We start from the raw sequence: 16952 nt of genomic DNA on the forward strand, positions 1-16952 counted from the left end.
AGAAGACCTTCTGACTCTGACAGGGGCTTCTTAGATGTAAATGGTTCTTTTTATTCCCTCTTTAATTCGTAGGTGAAAAAGTTCAATCTATGAATCCTCTGAGGATAAAGTATGTCAGTTTCTTGTATAGGCATCGTATAACCAGAGCATAGGACCCCTTCAAATGACTGACAGTAGCTCGATACTAGATCATGTTTTTAAATTAAACTTTACATCTTTTGCTGATAAAGTTTAGATTGGGCCTCTACTCCCTCTGCAAATCTTTTTCATCAGGTCACCTGAAAATGATTATACAATTTTCATTTAACTTCTCATTCAGAAGAGCCACTGCTGTGTCTCTCTTTTAATTATATTTCCTATTCTCTTCCTTCATTCAAAAATTAATCCTGAATGCTAGCATCCCTCAACCTGTTCACTGCCAGCATAACTGGCTGTAGCCTTAGCTGTAATTTCTTTTTTTCACTTCCCACTCACTTCAGCAAGAAAGGTGAAATAAGGGGAGATGGCAATGTCAGAGACTGATCATTTTACAAAATGGCCTAATCCATTCTGAAATTTGCTAATGGTGCACAGATGATTCTGCATATAGATGATTACTCTTCTCCTTCAGTGATGTGTTGGCTATGGCAAAGCATCTCTTTTGCTTGAGTTTTCTGACAAACCCAAATAGATTATAAAAGTTAGATATAAGACTGTGTTGGACTACGCTTTGTCTCACAGCAACAAAAGAACAAGATAATTCATACAAACTCATGTTATAATCAGGGTTAAATATAAATGAGAAATAACAACTATGAAGTAAACTTAATCACCTTTTCATCACTAAAAACTGAAGCCAGTAGAAGTTGCTAGAGACTCAACTTTTTTTCTATGATCTTTACTATGCAATTGTTTAACGCTGGCTAACGAAGAGACAAATACTTGCCGTCTGATATTCATTGTTATATTCCATATTCATCCTGGCACTTTATTCATTGCATAAAATGCAGATGTTTTCCTTTCAAAATGCCCTTCCCTATGTTCAGGTTAGTTTCTTGAATCTTTAAAAAGTATTCTGATGAAGTATGTGTGTGCAACTCATGTTGTCAGAAGAGTTGGTGAAGTTCCTCCTAAACTAAACGATCTTTAAGATTTTGCAGATGAAAATTGAACTGATTGTTTGAAATAATTATTAGAAATAATGAGGTATGAGTATCTTGACCATTCTATACTTTTATGCAAATATTTTCAACATTGTATAGATGCACAGAAAGGAAAACAGATGTAGATGTTTTTGCTAAGCTGAATTTGAGCTTGAAATCATAATGAAAAGATTAGCAGAGAGAGAAAAAAAATGCAGTGGGGAGAAAAGCAAGCTACTTGAAGAGAAGTGGATTTGAGTTATGGCAAATTAATGAATGACTAAGCATAAATTACACCACTCATGTCATAACAAAATCTCTTTATCCTATGTAACCATCAGTCTTGATTCTGTCATATTGTCATTCTTGCTGTTCCCTCAAAGTCTGTGTCATCTGTTTCTTACTTTGGCACCATCATCAGCATTCAGGCATAAATTTTTCTCCAGGGACATACTATCATTTGTTATTGAATTTAAAGCACTTTTTTAGGAAATAATTGTAGTTGGTTGGGTTTTGTTGTTTGTGTGTTTGTTTACTTTTAGGTTTAGGAGTTGGTTTGTAGTTTTTTGTGTTTTGTTTGTTTGTTTCTCTTTTCCTTTCTCTGTACTATGGGGAAAGTTTACAGTTTGAAGCCTTGCTACTCTGAGGCTGCATTACCCAAAGTTTGCCAGCATCAGCTTGCTGTTATGTGACTAGAAGCATAACTAGGGAAATAAAGTTGGAACTACTTTACCAGCAACATTAGTTTTTCCAATAGCTAGACTGTCTCAAGAAACTGATTCAAGTAACATGTAAAGGTGGTACCAAGGAACACTGCTTACTGGGTAATTACTGGTGGTAAGTGGGTGGTTATGTTGGATGATCTTAGAGGTCTTTTCCAACCTTAATGATTCTATGATTTAAGAGGGCAGGAAATGTGTGCAGCGGTTTCTCTTTACCATCTCAGATCATTTTCATGATCTTTTTCATAAGAATGTAAAGAAAATAAGAATTCTTTGTAAAAGTGATGTATAGCCTAAAATCATCCTCAGTGTCTTTGGGTTTTTCATTGCCTTCTTACACCTTTGATGACCATTTTATCAAGGCCACCAAGTCTCAGGACTAGTTAAAGAGTATAACTGGAGTTCAGGGGTAGTGTTTTCAGTATAAAACAGCCACAACATTGAGATGTTTTTTGTGCTGTTGTGTTATTGTCGATTTATTTCAACAATGAAGCATGGGGAGTACTTGTGTAACTAGAATCTGCAAGGGAAATAGAAGTGTACACCAAAATGAAGGAGAGTAGGCAAGAATCAAGAGATTATACACACAGAATTACTCCGAAAATGATGCAGGGAGAGGAGTAAAATTAAAGAGTTCCTCTGGTTTTCTTACAAGACTGTGCAGTTTTTAGGTAATAATTAAAATACATAAAGAACAGTAAAAAAAAAAAACAAAAAAAAAAAACAGAGGCTGCCCCTCTGTTGTCATCTGTTCCACAGCAACAAAATGTAATGGAACATTGGTGGGAAGATTCAAACCCTACTGCCATATCACCACCATTTGCCTTTGACATCATGGGTCGACATAACAAAGTAGGAGACATTACTTCCAGAGTGACCCTTGAGTGTCTTCTGTTTAGTGATGTGTGTGATTAATTACTTCTTAAAAATTATTTATAAAAACATGTTAAGTACTGTACAGGCACTATGTATTATATTTTGAACAAGAAGAGTCTTTTTTATAGTTTTTATTAATCTTTACTGGCTAACGAGCATTTACTTGAAGATGGGTATTTTGTTCCTTCAAGGTGATATACATCTTTGCACTTGCAGACAATAACTTGCATGTTCCTGAGTGCTGTCGGTGTTATCTTTTTTACTCAATTCCAGGATCACAGATGGAAATCAGAATTACTGGCTGCTTCTCTGGAATTTCAGACTTAATGATTCTTTTGGAGAAAATTTAATAGCTTTAAAATCCCATGATCTTCTATGATCCCTTCGACTCTAGAAACTGTTATTTCTTAACTAAAATTATGAAATATTAAGCATATGCCTGGTTCTAACAAATTCTGGTTTCCAAGGAAATGAGTTTGCATTCATTTTCACTGTCATTGAAGTTCCACTTCACCAACTAACTGTTTGATCTTTATAATATATATTGCTGTATCCCAGCTGAATCAAGATATTCAGCTGAATGTCACTTAGAATAGAATTGCTTCATATTATTTTCTGCATGGCTTATGGATATTAAAGTGAAAAAGTGAGAATTTCTATTTCTGAGAACCATTTAGTAAATATGAGGTGAATCAAAATGTCAGTTGAGATGATATGTGATTTGGTTCCAACCTCCCAATTCTCCCAAAGCTTCCAGACAATTAGATATATCAAGTATACCACAGAGAATACCCTACAGAGGTACAGTTTCCAATTACAGAGATTCAAATAGTGTAGTAGATGATCTCTCTGTTTATATGTTCTGAAAGGAAAATGCATTGGAGTAATTTCTCATCCACAAAAAAATAATAAAAAAAAAAAATGTCTGTTTACATAAACATATATACATATCATTTGCCATCTCCTTCCCCCAGTCAGGCTACTTAGCAGTTACACAACACATGTTACTATGTATTTCACTGCCAGGATACGTATCTGTACAAAATTGCCAGTCTCAGAGAGAAAAAAATAAATAAATCAGGTTTTATTGGAAGATACTGTTTTCATCAGAGTCCATCTTAGGACCTTTGATTATAGCTTTCCAGTTCCATGTTTATCTGCAATAAAGAAGAAAGAATAATTTCACTTGAATGAACAGTGAGGACCTGATGAAGGCTGGCAGCATAAGACTAAATGGGCTATTGTTGCTGCTGTGGCTAAGTGAAAAGGGTTTATTCTAATGTTCTGAAGCCATTCACGTGGCTTACTTTTAATCTTTCTGTATCTCTAGGGAAATTTTTTTTCACTACCTAAGTACAGATTGGCACGATCTAATTTATCATAAAATGTCATGTGACGCCAAGAATAAGGCAGATCCGATACTTTCCTAAATCTTTCAATGGAACGCATTCTCCTTCCATTAAAAATGTATTTATGCTTTTCTCTGCTTTTCATCCTCTTGTCCCTTGGGTGGCATTTTGAACTTCAGAATTCTCCACTTTTCTGTTTAGTTTAAAAATGATAATAATAATAACAAAGAATATTATTTCCAAGTAGGAGAGCCTTGGGTTGGTAAAACTCTTGAGTAATCAATTTGTCCTGCGTCTGCTAGAGGTGAAGGCAATTGATTGCATAGAATGACAGCTTAACTGATGATTATTTGTGTGTGAGCTGAATGCACTGCTGTGTTCTGAACAATATCTAAAAGGGAAAATGGTTCCGTACTAAAGACTATGAAGCAATAGCTCAGGTAGAAGTTATTAATCCACTGCAAGGCCACTGGATCCACTTCCACAGGAAGGCAGCTGGCAGTCATCCATTCTTTCCTTCACAGGTAACCAATAATGTGAACTTCTAACAACAAAATATGACTAAACATGTAAACTTCAGCCTTTGTTCCCTTATAAGACTAATATATGTTGTTTTCTAATCTCCTTGGCTACTTTAAAACAAAAACTAATTTCCTATGATGAACTATTGCAAACACTACCAACAATTTAGAGCAGAACCCTTCTGGAAGAACTTCCTGAATTCTCTTCTGGTAAAAGGATTCTCAACAAGATGAATGGCTGACAATTTTGTCAGATATTTCTTAGTGCTGGGAAAATTATTGATCTCTCTTTTATGAAGACTTGCTAAACTTTAATGCTTATAAGAATTAAATTACTTCCTAGAGCTGGAAACTGGTAATTTTACCTTTGCACAAAGATACTGTATACAGTACTTCAGAATGTAAGCAATTAAGCTCCAGATTTTTATCTTCCTTACCTTTTCATCTTGTACAGAGCTGGCCGTGGACTGTATGGAATTGATAGCATGCCAGACCTTCGCAGAAAGAAATCTTTCCCCATTGTTCGAGATGTGGTGAGTAATTTCTGATGCCATGAAAGTGTCTGTTCTTTTTTTCCCCTTGTCTAGATCTTACTTTTAATTACTGCTGTGTGTGTCTGTCTACAATTCATTGTTTTATGGGAAAAAGTATCTGGGTTGAGACCAGGAAAAGTCAGTGTTACAGCTGTTATACCAGCTAAGTCTGAGTATCTCACTGAATATTCAGGTAATCCTTGTGGAATCAGGCAATGTGCATGTTTTTGAAATAATAAACAAGTATTAATGTTGAAATAGCTTATGTGAATAAGCTGTTCTTGAGCTTTTGACTGGTTGATTTATTATGATTCTGAAAGGGGAAAAATATTATTTGTAAAAGGTAACATTGACTTCAGTATGAATTTTTTAAAGATGCGTTTTCAGTGTGAGATGTTATTTTAGCAGTCACTGTAGGCAATAACGATCAAGGCAAATACATTTCAGAAAGTGAAAAGGGATGGAAGTTACTTTAAGATTTATTTTGACTTCTGGTCTAAACAAGATCAAGTAGTTTCTCTCTGTGCTGAGGAACTTTTAAGTGCAGTTCACATTTCTCTTTTTATTTTTCTGAAGTACAGAGTTCTTAATTCCATAAAATAAATATTTAGTCTCTGGCAGCAGTGAGCCCTCAAACCAGTTTCTCATGGTAGAGAACTGAAGGAGAGGCAGCTAACGTAAATTATAAAAACAGTTGTCTCCATCCTTTCCCAGTTTTATTACTTAGTTTTTTCTCAGTCTCAGTTAATCTGCTGTGAGACATCATAAAGTCTGCATCACAACAAGAAAGCATAGCAACAGTTTTAGAGTAAATTCTTTCTGAAAGCAATCAAAAGTTTAAATTAATGGCATAGTAGAGCCTGTAGTCATTGAAACCATCTTTCTGACAGTAGCTACTCTACTGCAAGTTGTGTTATACAAGTGTAATCCACAGCTGCATTGGAAGGCATTTTTATGTAATATAAAGAACTTTCCTTTATTTTAAATTGTTGGAACTGTTTACAGATAAATTTATCTCATTATGAGTAAAGGTATCAGAATCTTATTTATCCTTCTCTTTGGAAAACATAATCAAAAATGGAATTAAAAGATGACATTGTGTAGAGATGGACTAAAACTTGTATTTGATTATTATGATATAATCAAAGGTATGGTTTACCGTTTCGGTGTCCAGTCATTCAAGCATAAATACTGCTGAAGAAATTCTATCTTATAATTCTGACTGAAAGTAAGATTTGTAAAACTGCAACTTATTCTGGAATTTAATAATTATGAACTTGAATTTATCTCTTAACCTATAGCTAGATAACATATTGTTATTTTAAAACAGCAACTTACAGTACATCTCTGTTCTAGTAAATCTGCTGTAAATCTAAAATTAGTTTACCAATTTATAAGAAACTTATTTCAGATCTAGGATGAAATATTAAGATGTTATTTATATTTAAAAAATACATGTGTTACAAGCAATCTCCTTTGAGCTTTGAAGTTTCATTACCTTTATTTCAAAGTAACTTGTTTAATTTAGTAAATTAATTCTGGAATCTTTCTAGGATCTGAAACACTGCGAATAGTCTTTTTTATGTTTACTTCTGTGACTATTCCAGAGACATAAAAATAATACTGCTTGAAATGAGTGCTGGTTTCTTTTGACAGTGAATGGAATAGATATCAATTTTTATTTTATAATAAATCAGACAAGTTATTAACATTCTCTAATTTCTTTCCTATTATGTCTGGATTTTTCAGGCTATGGTAAGTGCTTTTATATTGACAAATATTCTAACATATTCATAATAGGTCTCATAAATTTCATGCATGTCCTTCTATATGTTGGCCATTTATTGCGAAATAGAGAATCTATTTTATGACCAAGCATTTAATCCCAATAGAAATTATGTCTTATGTAGATGTCTTGTCATCCACATCATACATGCTAAAATTAGTAGAAAAAGTTCACACTTATCTATGTAATTCAAATATCCTTTCTGTTAACATAAGAAGATTGTTTAGAACCCAGTCAGGTCCCTCTGGAACTGAACGACCTTATTGAATAGCTAGAGGTTAGAAGTGTTCCCTAATTTGTAATTCTCTTGTTTCAATCAATTGGATTATTTGTTCTCTCTTGTAAAACTTATATTTCCCACTAGAGATAAAGACGCTCAGGTATAATACTTTAATTCAGTCTGAAAACTAATTAATGGTACATGGAAATATTTTCTTTTTCCATTGTCTTCTGTGTCTGTAAAGGTCCCTGCTTTTTCTCCTATTCCCTTTGCACTTCTTGTTCCTCTGCATGGTTTCCATCCTTATTCTCCGTAGTTTCTCAGCATTGTATATAAGGTACAATTTCTTAAGAAGATATCTTTAACTCCTTTTGTTTCTATAACTTCACATTTTGATAAATCCGGTTTTCTTTTAAAATGAACACTAAGAAAGGTATAGAGCTAACATTCTACTGAAGAACCTATTCCGAATGAGATACTGCAGAGTAGGAAATGACTCACTCTTAGGCCTACCTAAATTCCTGATATTGCTGGGCTATGTTTTTACCAAGTTTTAACAGCTTGTCTAGAATTTTCTGTATTTCTTAAATATTATTAAAGTAATTTTGATAGTTTCTTAATATTGTTGATTTCAGTGTTCCATGGTGTTCTTTTGTGCCTTGTAATGATTTGAAAACATTTGTTAAAAATCACAAAAACAGCAGCCTTCCTTCCTAGCAGAGATTAAAAGTTAAAAGTTAATATTGACCGTGTAAGTATGGTCTTCTGGCCAGTCACAGACAAGGTTAGCTGGCCCTTTCCATCTGTCTCACTGTGGTTTAGTCTTTGTATGAATGTAAGGGAGGTAAGTAGTTTATGAACAGTACTTCTTTTCTCCCCCAAAAAACACACATGGACCAGCACCGTGTCTGCCTTTCCAAATAATAGAATCTGGATTTTTAGCGAAATGCATTACCTCTAGTTGCTTAAAAAGAAACAGTTATGAAATAGTGCAGTTTTTAAATGTTGAAGATGGACATCTATGGTGCTCTGCTCTGCAGGATAGCTTTTGCATTACATTAAAAGAAAATAAAAATAAAAGCAGTATTCGTATAGCATGATCAAATGTTTTGTTGTAAGGATGTTCATTCTTTTTGGTGCAAATGACCTTCAGATTCTGTTCAAGAAAAACCTTGTGAAGGAAAAGATGAGCAGCAAAATTGAAATCAGTTTCAAAAAGAGAGGAATGAGTTTTGCATGGCACAGCCTACGTTTATGAATAACTGAGGAATGTTAGCTTGCCTTCTTCCTCCCCGTTACTTTAGCTTCTCAAAACTCAGCTTTCTTCTATTTTGTCAAGACAGGTGGCTCTTTTTTCACCCACACAGTTTTCCTTTAAAACTTAATTGTAGCTCGAGTCTAATCCTCTTGTGCTGATAGTTACAATTTTCATTGAATTTGCTAGAATGATTTCCAGTTATATTAATTTATTTCTTTAATCTGCTAAGGCAAATTTAAGGGTAATACATAAGAAAGTGTGTAGTTACAAGTTTTTAGGGGGCGTAAAATTCATGAGCACAAAGGGGAGTATAAATATATATTTTAAATTCTATAGATGATGTTCTCATTTATAACCACCTTACTGGTTTTGGTTATTTGATTGCTGTTTTTCTTTTTTTTCCTTTATATATTTCTGGCAATATTCTCATGATAAAATAGTACCTACATAGACAATTTTTACTTTGTTAAACTCAAATTATCATATCCTGATAGACATGAGACATGGTATCTGAACACCAGTTTGAAGGGGTAAGCAACTGTAAACTGCTGGACCAGTTTTATCTCCTGTCAATGGAAAATAGTTTCTCACCCTCTTCTTCTGATGTTCTGGCAATCTGGATTTCTTTCCTGGAGGTCTGAAATGACTAGCTACAGAAACCTTCATCCTTGCTTGTATTTTGGGGAGGGAATATGGGGAAACTTATTTATTTTGATACATTTGGTATCTGTTGCCTTATTTCCCATAAATGAATCAGGCAGCATCTTTCCATCCCTCTTTGGAAAATAGTCTCTCCTTGTTTCATCCGATCCTTAAGAAGAGACATCCATCTATCTCAGTTCTGTACTTTTAGCTGTTGATTTATTACCATCTAAAGCATTTGAGAACAGAAACATTTTATGTCCCTTCTCTTGAAGATGTATTTCATTCTGGCTGACATGCAAAAATAGAAACAATCCATTTTAATCCATAATGACTGTCAATTTTTCTGCTCTCTCTACCTTCTATTATGCCTCAGCATTACAAACTTCATTAAGAACAGTCTTCAGATCTGTTTGTGTATAGGACACTGTACTGTGATTTTAGTCACGTTTCTGATTAAAGAGTAAAACTGTGAGCTACATGATTCCAGGCACAGCTCTTGGAGATTGAGACCTGCAGACATGTGAAAGCATCAAAATTACTTCCCTAATTTGATTTTTTTCTTACAGAAAAATAGTGTGTAACTTGCTATGTTGCTGGCTCACACGCATTAACAGATAGATTGCTGTGAACACAACCTAGTATCATTCACTACTGTCATTCAAGATTAATGTTCTTATGACTCTTGTATTCCTGCCCTGATATATAGTCCACGTTGCCCTATAGCCTAGAATGGCTATCACTGTGTTTTTAGAACAAAAAAGATAATCACTTTCTGAGTGATTCAAACTGATGAGATTTGCCAGATTTGTAGAAATAAAATCAAGAGATGGGTCATGAAGATACAAGTTCTTAAGAATGGTAAACTGATAGCAATTTGATGTCATATATTTGGTTAACCAATTAAGAGTTTAAAAGAAAAAAATGCATTCTTCACATGCCATATTAACCATAATAGGACAACAAGGTTATAATCCTTTTATCAGAAATGAACTGGCAGATGTTATTCTACTTAAATTGTGATCAAGAGAATAGAGGCTGAGCCTTTTTTCTTCCTCGAATAATTAGGATATTTCTTCAGATAGCTATTCATAGCACTGAATAAATATTAAGTGCCTTTGAGGAAGAAGTTTTAGGTGTCATTAAGACTTTTTTATTTGAGGCAGGTAGAAATTTATACATATATATGCTGTTAAAAAAAAAGTGCTGACTGAATTACAAGATACTGTCTGGACTGACAACCTGAAGTGTAAGACTTGCAAAATAATCTCCCATGTTGCTGCAAGCACAGACAGTTTCCAAATTAGGGCAAGATTTCTGTCTTTTTACCACATTGACTTGATTGGTAAAGCAGAAAAACAGTGACAGCCTATGGTTAAAAGAAAAAAAAACAAAACAAAAACAAAATCAACCCTGAGTTACTACCCCTGTATAAGAGGTTTTATATTAGAAATGGTAGCTCAGCTAGGCAGTGCTGAAAGAAATGGTGATGATGATGGAAAGCACACTTCCACTGTGTACTGAAAACTCAGAAGCTGTGCACTACAAACATTAGCTAAAACTTTCTGTAACTCCTGCAGTTACGCTTAAGTAGTTTAGCATAATCTCATCTGCTTGCCTTTCGTTAGATTCCAATATAATTTTTAACTGTTTTTTATTTGCTTTATACAGACACTTGCAGCTCGAAAATCTGGTATTTCTATGGCCATGCTAATCCGAACCTCCATAAACAATGAGGAAATGGTAAGTGATTATGGTGGCAGGTTTAATTCATTTAAATAATTGAGGTGTTTTTGTTGAAAGCTGCTTAGAAGCTATTTCATCCTTAAACAGAGTGAAACTGCATGCATGAGCATTTCCTTTTTCATTCATGAACTTTCAGGGACCTTAATGACAGAAAGCTGCACCTACCGAGTTTCAGATTGAACATTAGGAAAACATTACTTACTATGAAGGCAGTCAAACACTGGAGCAGGATTTTGAGAGAGGTGGTTGATACACAGTGCCTGTCCATGTTCAAGAGTCATTTGAATAATGTGCTCAGTAACATGCTTTAATGCTTAGGTAGCCCTAAAGCTCAGGAAGTTGGACTAGATAATCTTTGAAGGTTCTTTACAATTTAACTATCCTATTCTACTTTACTATATGATCCACTGTGGCAGCGCTTGATTGTCGTTGTCTTTTGCAACTGCACCCATGTGCTGTGGTATTTGAACTTCCCTCTCTCTGGCTGCTGTTCAAAACACTGCATTATTTCAAAATGTTGACCCTCACAGTTGAAGCTAAATGCACAGAATTGCATAGAAAATTCAGAACATTAAATAGCAAGGCTTTAGAATTCGGTGTCTCTAGTTGAAAATTAACACATGAGGAAAGAAATGTAATCTACAGTTTGTTAATACAGTGTCTATTACTACTGTTAGTACCATTAGAAAATATATCTTCTTGTGGTTAGAGACACTTCTCTGAAACTGTAGTTTAGTACCAAAGGCAAGCTCAAAAATGTTGAGTTGATAGAAATGAACAGGAATATCCCAGGATTCTGCATGGGCCCATTGCGTAGCTTGGAAAACAATGCTAAGAATCACAAAAAGTATAATCAAGGCATAAAAAATGCAGGTATAATCACATGCAAGAGAAGAACAAGCAAATGAGGTCTGTTCTACATGGAGAGGAGAAAGCCAAGAGAACATCTATGCAGTTCAGAATGATACAGTGAAAATATGCATGTAATAGTTATTCACTGTCTCTCTTAACACTGAAATTTGTGGGTGTAAAACAAAAAAAAACAAAAGAAAAGAAAGAAAGCTATCCCTAAATACTTTCACTTTGCCACAGAATTAGCAGAAAGCATGAAAGTATAGAGAAATGGGGGGGTGGAAATAGAGTAGGAAAACTTTTGCAGTAAAAACCTTACAGGGAGAATGAAATATGGGGATTTATATGATGTCTTCTGCCAAGAAGTCTAGGAAAACTGTCTGTTGTTGTTACGATTTTAGCTCTATGATCCAGACTTGCTTTATATGTCATTATAAACCCAATCCTGCAATCTGCCCCATAGTGGTGGCTGAATTACTTCCAAGGCTTGCTCTTGCTGACTTGCATTCACAACAGTCAGAAATGACTGCAAAAAAACTTTGTTTCACAAAACAGTTATTTGGGGAAACTTAAATCTAGAGTGTCCAGTTGCACCATCCTTCTTACCTGCCTGCTTCTAACATCACTAAGAGTGAGATGACTCCACAATGTTTCTGTGCAGGCTTTTTTCAGGCAGGTGACTTGAGACATTCTTTGATTATTTTTAACATAATTCCTATCAATAACAAGTGTGATCCTAGATGAGGACAGTTTTACTTCATGCAAGAACTTACCAGGATGGTCTTTTGAAGAAAGTCACGTTCTCATACATAGTAAAATCTGAGTGTTGTTATCCAGTTTTTATTTCACTTACGTTTTGCAGAAGAGAATTAGTATGAAGAAAAACAAGACAGATGATGTTTAGTTTGGGAAATTCTTGATTGTGATACTTGCATATTTATATGGCTGAGCTCATCATGATTTAAACAAACAAACAAAACAAAAAAAAAAAAAAAAAAGGTTACTAATTTGAAGGAACAAAAGCTTCTTCTGTGTCCCTCAAAATCCTTATGCACATAGAATCTTCTAGAACGTACTCTACACCAAAAATAAAGTGCTGAATTTTTCTTTTATTGCTGTTAAGGTCCATAGAAGAATAGAAAAGCAGACTGAAAACCCACAGTGGAAGCATGCACATCCATCACTGCTCTCTGACTTGTGAAACTTTTATGCTTATATGGTAATCATAAAGGAACAGTTTGCTGATGCTCAGAGATGGATTGATGAGAGAGAAAGCAGTTGCTGTGTGGAATGATTTTTCAGTAGAAACAGTATTTATTTTGTTCTGTATACTCAAAATAGCAAGAAAGGTCGATAGAACAAACAACTGTGGAATCTTAAGAAGCAGTGTGAAGCAGAGGGAAAGTTCTAGAGAACAGACTTATGTCAAGGAATCAGCACAGAATCAAACTTTTTCCAGCCATGTTGTAGCTGACACAAAAATATCTGAGTTCAGTGGAAAAACTTTAAGATATTCCACATGCTTTACTAAATAATGTCTACTAAGCAAGAAAATATCATAATTATTACTAGTTTTTTGTAATAAGTCCATGTTCAAATAGTTACATGCATGTCTGGAAGTGTAAATTAATGGAGCTGGTATAAATTGCTAGCAAATGCAGGAGTAATATTGGCACACTTGTAGATTCTGAATTAAGATGTACTGATCAGGAGAAAAATGGAAAACCAACAGAAAACCTCAAGGGACAGCTCAGTGCAAAGGCTTCTCCACTGCTAATTGACAGTCAGGAAAAACTAATGTAATACAGTCAAGGAGAAACTGAAAGAGAAAAATGTACTGAATTTGTCTTTATGCTATTATGCTCTTTTAATCTCAGTCTGAGCCAGACCACATGAAGAATTGTTTTAGAAATAGATATTTCTTAAGAAATCTTTAAACAAAAACATTAGTGGAGAAATAGACCCCAAATATAATTTAAAAAACATAAATGTTTATTTAAGGAGGAAAATATGGTTAAAATCATTGTCAAAATGCTTTCAGTGTGGGAATTACTGGAACTAAGGACTTTTTATTTTTAAAAAGATCCAATGACGCTTCAGATATTAATAGATGAAGATAAATGCCACCCATTGCCACCCAACACCACTTATAATGTAGCATAATAGTGAGCATCTCACTTTAAAGCACTGATCCAAAGGCCTTTTAAGCACTGTTAAAGCATTAACTTCACTGAAACTGAAGCACATGTTTTCTGTTCAGTATCCATTTAATTACTTTGCTGAGCAAAGAGATGGAGCAACAAGTTTGTGAAAATATTATCTTGGGTGACAGTGATAAATCATCTGAAGTGAAATATAACAAAAATAAACATCACTTGGAAAGATAAGCAGATACGAAAAGAATCCTCCTGCACATTAACTATGCAGTTACCATGCTTAGAGTACAGTGAATGCACACAGTATAACCTTAAAAATAGAAAAGGGTATTAGGAGAGAAACCTCTGGACAGCAAAATAAATAGGATATTCCTTTACAACTGTACTTTGTTTTATTAACAGTACGGCAGTTAGAAAGGGAAATATCATGTTCAGCAGCAAAACTCATCTAAAGACTGTGTCTTTTGGCTGAAAACATCATTTACCTTCAGATGTTTATTTCAAGGTTGAGCTGTTGAGCTGTGCTATTTCATTACATGTTGCCCTTTCAGAAGCAGATGAAAGTTGCTGGCAGAATTCCAAAATGATTTATATTTTATGAAAAAAAAAAAAATCAGTGTTATTAATAGGGTGAAAGTCTAAGATTTATTCTGATACTAACAGAGTTCAGGAGGGTAGGAATGATCTACACATAAATCTTCAAACACCTGATGGCTTCTGGTTTCTAAGAAACACAATTCCTCAGCAAGTGGCTTAAATTAACTCTGGGCTATTTCGGAGGTTTTCTTTTTGGTCTCCACAGTCTCCATGTGAGATGGGGGCTGGATATACGTACAAAGAAGTTAGGTGGTTGTGGCTACCCCAGTCCCTGACGGGGTATACCAAACCAAAGTGGACTTTGCTTGCTTTCTGAGGAGCTATTATGTGGGTAATGTTGTAAGAAAAACTAAAGTTAGAATGAAGCTTTTGGTCATTCCTGCTATATTTTCATCTCTTCCTAGTTTTACATTGTTTTCAGCTGCTAGGATGTCTGACTTCACAGGGTAAAAGCTGTTATTAGAACATAACTAGCAATGTCAATCAGAGCTCTTGCAGCCTAAGCCACTTAACACCATTTGCTTTTATTACTTCTAGTGCTTGAACCTATGAAGTTGTTGATTTATGATTGCAAGACAGTAAATTCACTGTTTCATGGCAATGAATGTGCAATATTATGCAGATATATTTTTACAAGTTATTTTTAACACATTATCCCACATTTGAGGGGAGATATAGGCACATAAACAGAAGAATTAAGTACAAGAACATGTCAACATACTATTAAAGAGAATAATGTCTTGTACTTGAAAAGCACTTCCCACAGCTGAGGAAATGTTAAAATTATGAGTGTTAACAAGCACTTAAGAGAGTATAATCGATTGAAAACAATTGCAGCTACAACACTTCTTGTGGAAGAAATACACAGTTTACAGAATAATTGCTGCACTTCATTGGCCCTAGCTTAAATTCCTTTTCTGTTTGTCTAGCTCTACAGTAAACCTATTTGTTGTTTCTTAGCTCAAGCTTTTGAATATGTTCATTCCTCTGAACTGGTATTCTAATCTAGCATTGCTTTTTTGTATGTATTATCAGAAATGTAGAAGTAGAGATAAAGCACGTTGACAAATAATACACATTCCAAAGTTTTTTTCCTCAGTTTGCTACAGCCATGCAGCCAGCATACAGCTGCCTTGAGTTTATCTGCACAAGATGAAGTGATGGCAGAACAGATTTCCTGAAATATGTTGTGCAGCCTCTTTTCCTAAAAGAGAGAATTTATTCATTGATAAGGGAACAGGTCGAGAGCTTCTAATACATTTGTAGCAGTCATCTGTACATTTAATGAGAAAGAGCCAGTCATATTTGTGTGCTGAGTCCAATTTCTGCTTACATACTGCTGGGTTTTTCTCATCTTCTATAAATCAACTGGATTTGGAGGGGGGAAAAGATCTGTGTGGCTGAAAACAAACCTTGAACAAGTGAATCAGAGCAGACTGGTGTTCCTCACTGACTATTATTTTTATATATATATATATATATATATATATATATATTTGTCAGTTTACAGCTCATTAAGCACTATGGAGCTGATTTAGATTGTTTGTAATACTAATCAGCGAATAGCTGACTATTGTCCTGCTAGATCTGAGCGTGGCTGCTAAGCCAAAAAAGAAGTCCAAAAAATGGGTGTGTATTTTTAAGAGTATGAACCTTTCTAGTTTACTAGGTAAAAAGAGTCTTGGTTCCCAAAAATGAGGCAGTCAGCATGCTACTATGAAAATACAATATAATAATATTAATGGAACCATAAAATTAGCCTGCTTTCATTTGATAAAATTATTGTGTAGATACTATATAACCAAGGTATATAACCCCATGCGAAGTATTTAAATGTTGAAAAATGATTTTTTGTTATCTAAAGTTATCAGGGAATATAACGCTACCAAATTTTTGAGCTACTGAATCAAAATATGAAATACCAATAGGACTAATAATAAAATAATTGACTAAACTTTTTCCAACTTAACTCTCCTATTTCTGTAATCAAAATGTAACATAGGCTTCCTTTGTCTTCAAAGTGCAAGACAATGAAAAAAATAGTATTTTAGAGATTAGTTCATACTTCTATATATATATATGACATTGTAAATGTAATAACATACTTAATAACATACAGTTTAACTTCAGTTCACTTGCATGAAACAGTACTTCAGCTCAAGTCCTGATATATTTTTCTTGCTCAACAGAAAATACATGTTTTCAAGAAGACATTGCAGGCTTTGATCTATCCAATATCATCAACTACACCTCATAACTTTGAAGTTTGGACAGCAACAACTCCTACATATTGTTACGAATGTGAAGGTCTACTTTGGGGCATAGCCAGGCAAGGAATGAGATGCACAGAATGTGGTGTTAAATGTCATGAAAAGTGCCAAGACCTCCTAAATGCTGACTGTTTGCAGAGTGAGTATTGTGTGGACAGCTAACACTTCACAGTACCTGACACTGTTATTTTATCTGTATGATCAGATATTTCTTGAAGTGAAGGGGACAAGTCATCAGATACTAGTGAAGGCCTGTTGATTTATAGTGACTTGGATCTAGCCAGAAATTGTGAATGTTATTCT

The 16952-nt window shown here is 34.5% G+C and overlaps 1 protein-coding gene across 10 annotated transcripts in view; it reads left to right on the top strand.

The window, feature by feature from the left end:
- Positions 1-16952, top strand: part of UNC13C (unc-13 homolog C) — a 153941-nt gene that overhangs the window by 54969 nt on the left and 82020 nt on the right. For 9 of the 10 annotated variants that reach the window (XM_085514973.1, XM_085514976.1, XM_085514975.1 and 6 more), the window contains 3 exons: positions 5044-5122; positions 10700-10771; positions 16569-16788. In XM_085514973.1, the coding sequence (XP_085371099.1) occupies positions 5044-5122; positions 10700-10771; positions 16569-16788 (371 nt within the window). Of the gene's footprint in view, positions 1-5043; positions 5123-10699; positions 10772-16568; positions 16789-16952 lie in introns of those variants that run through there. The other variant, XM_085514978.1, reaches the window with a different exon arrangement.

This window comes from Coturnix japonica, chromosome 14, assembly GCF_054131305.1.
Source record: "Coturnix japonica strain WE chromosome 14, WE-NBRP24, whole genome shotgun sequence".
NCBI lineage: Eukaryota > Metazoa > Chordata > Aves > Galliformes > Phasianidae > Coturnix > Coturnix japonica.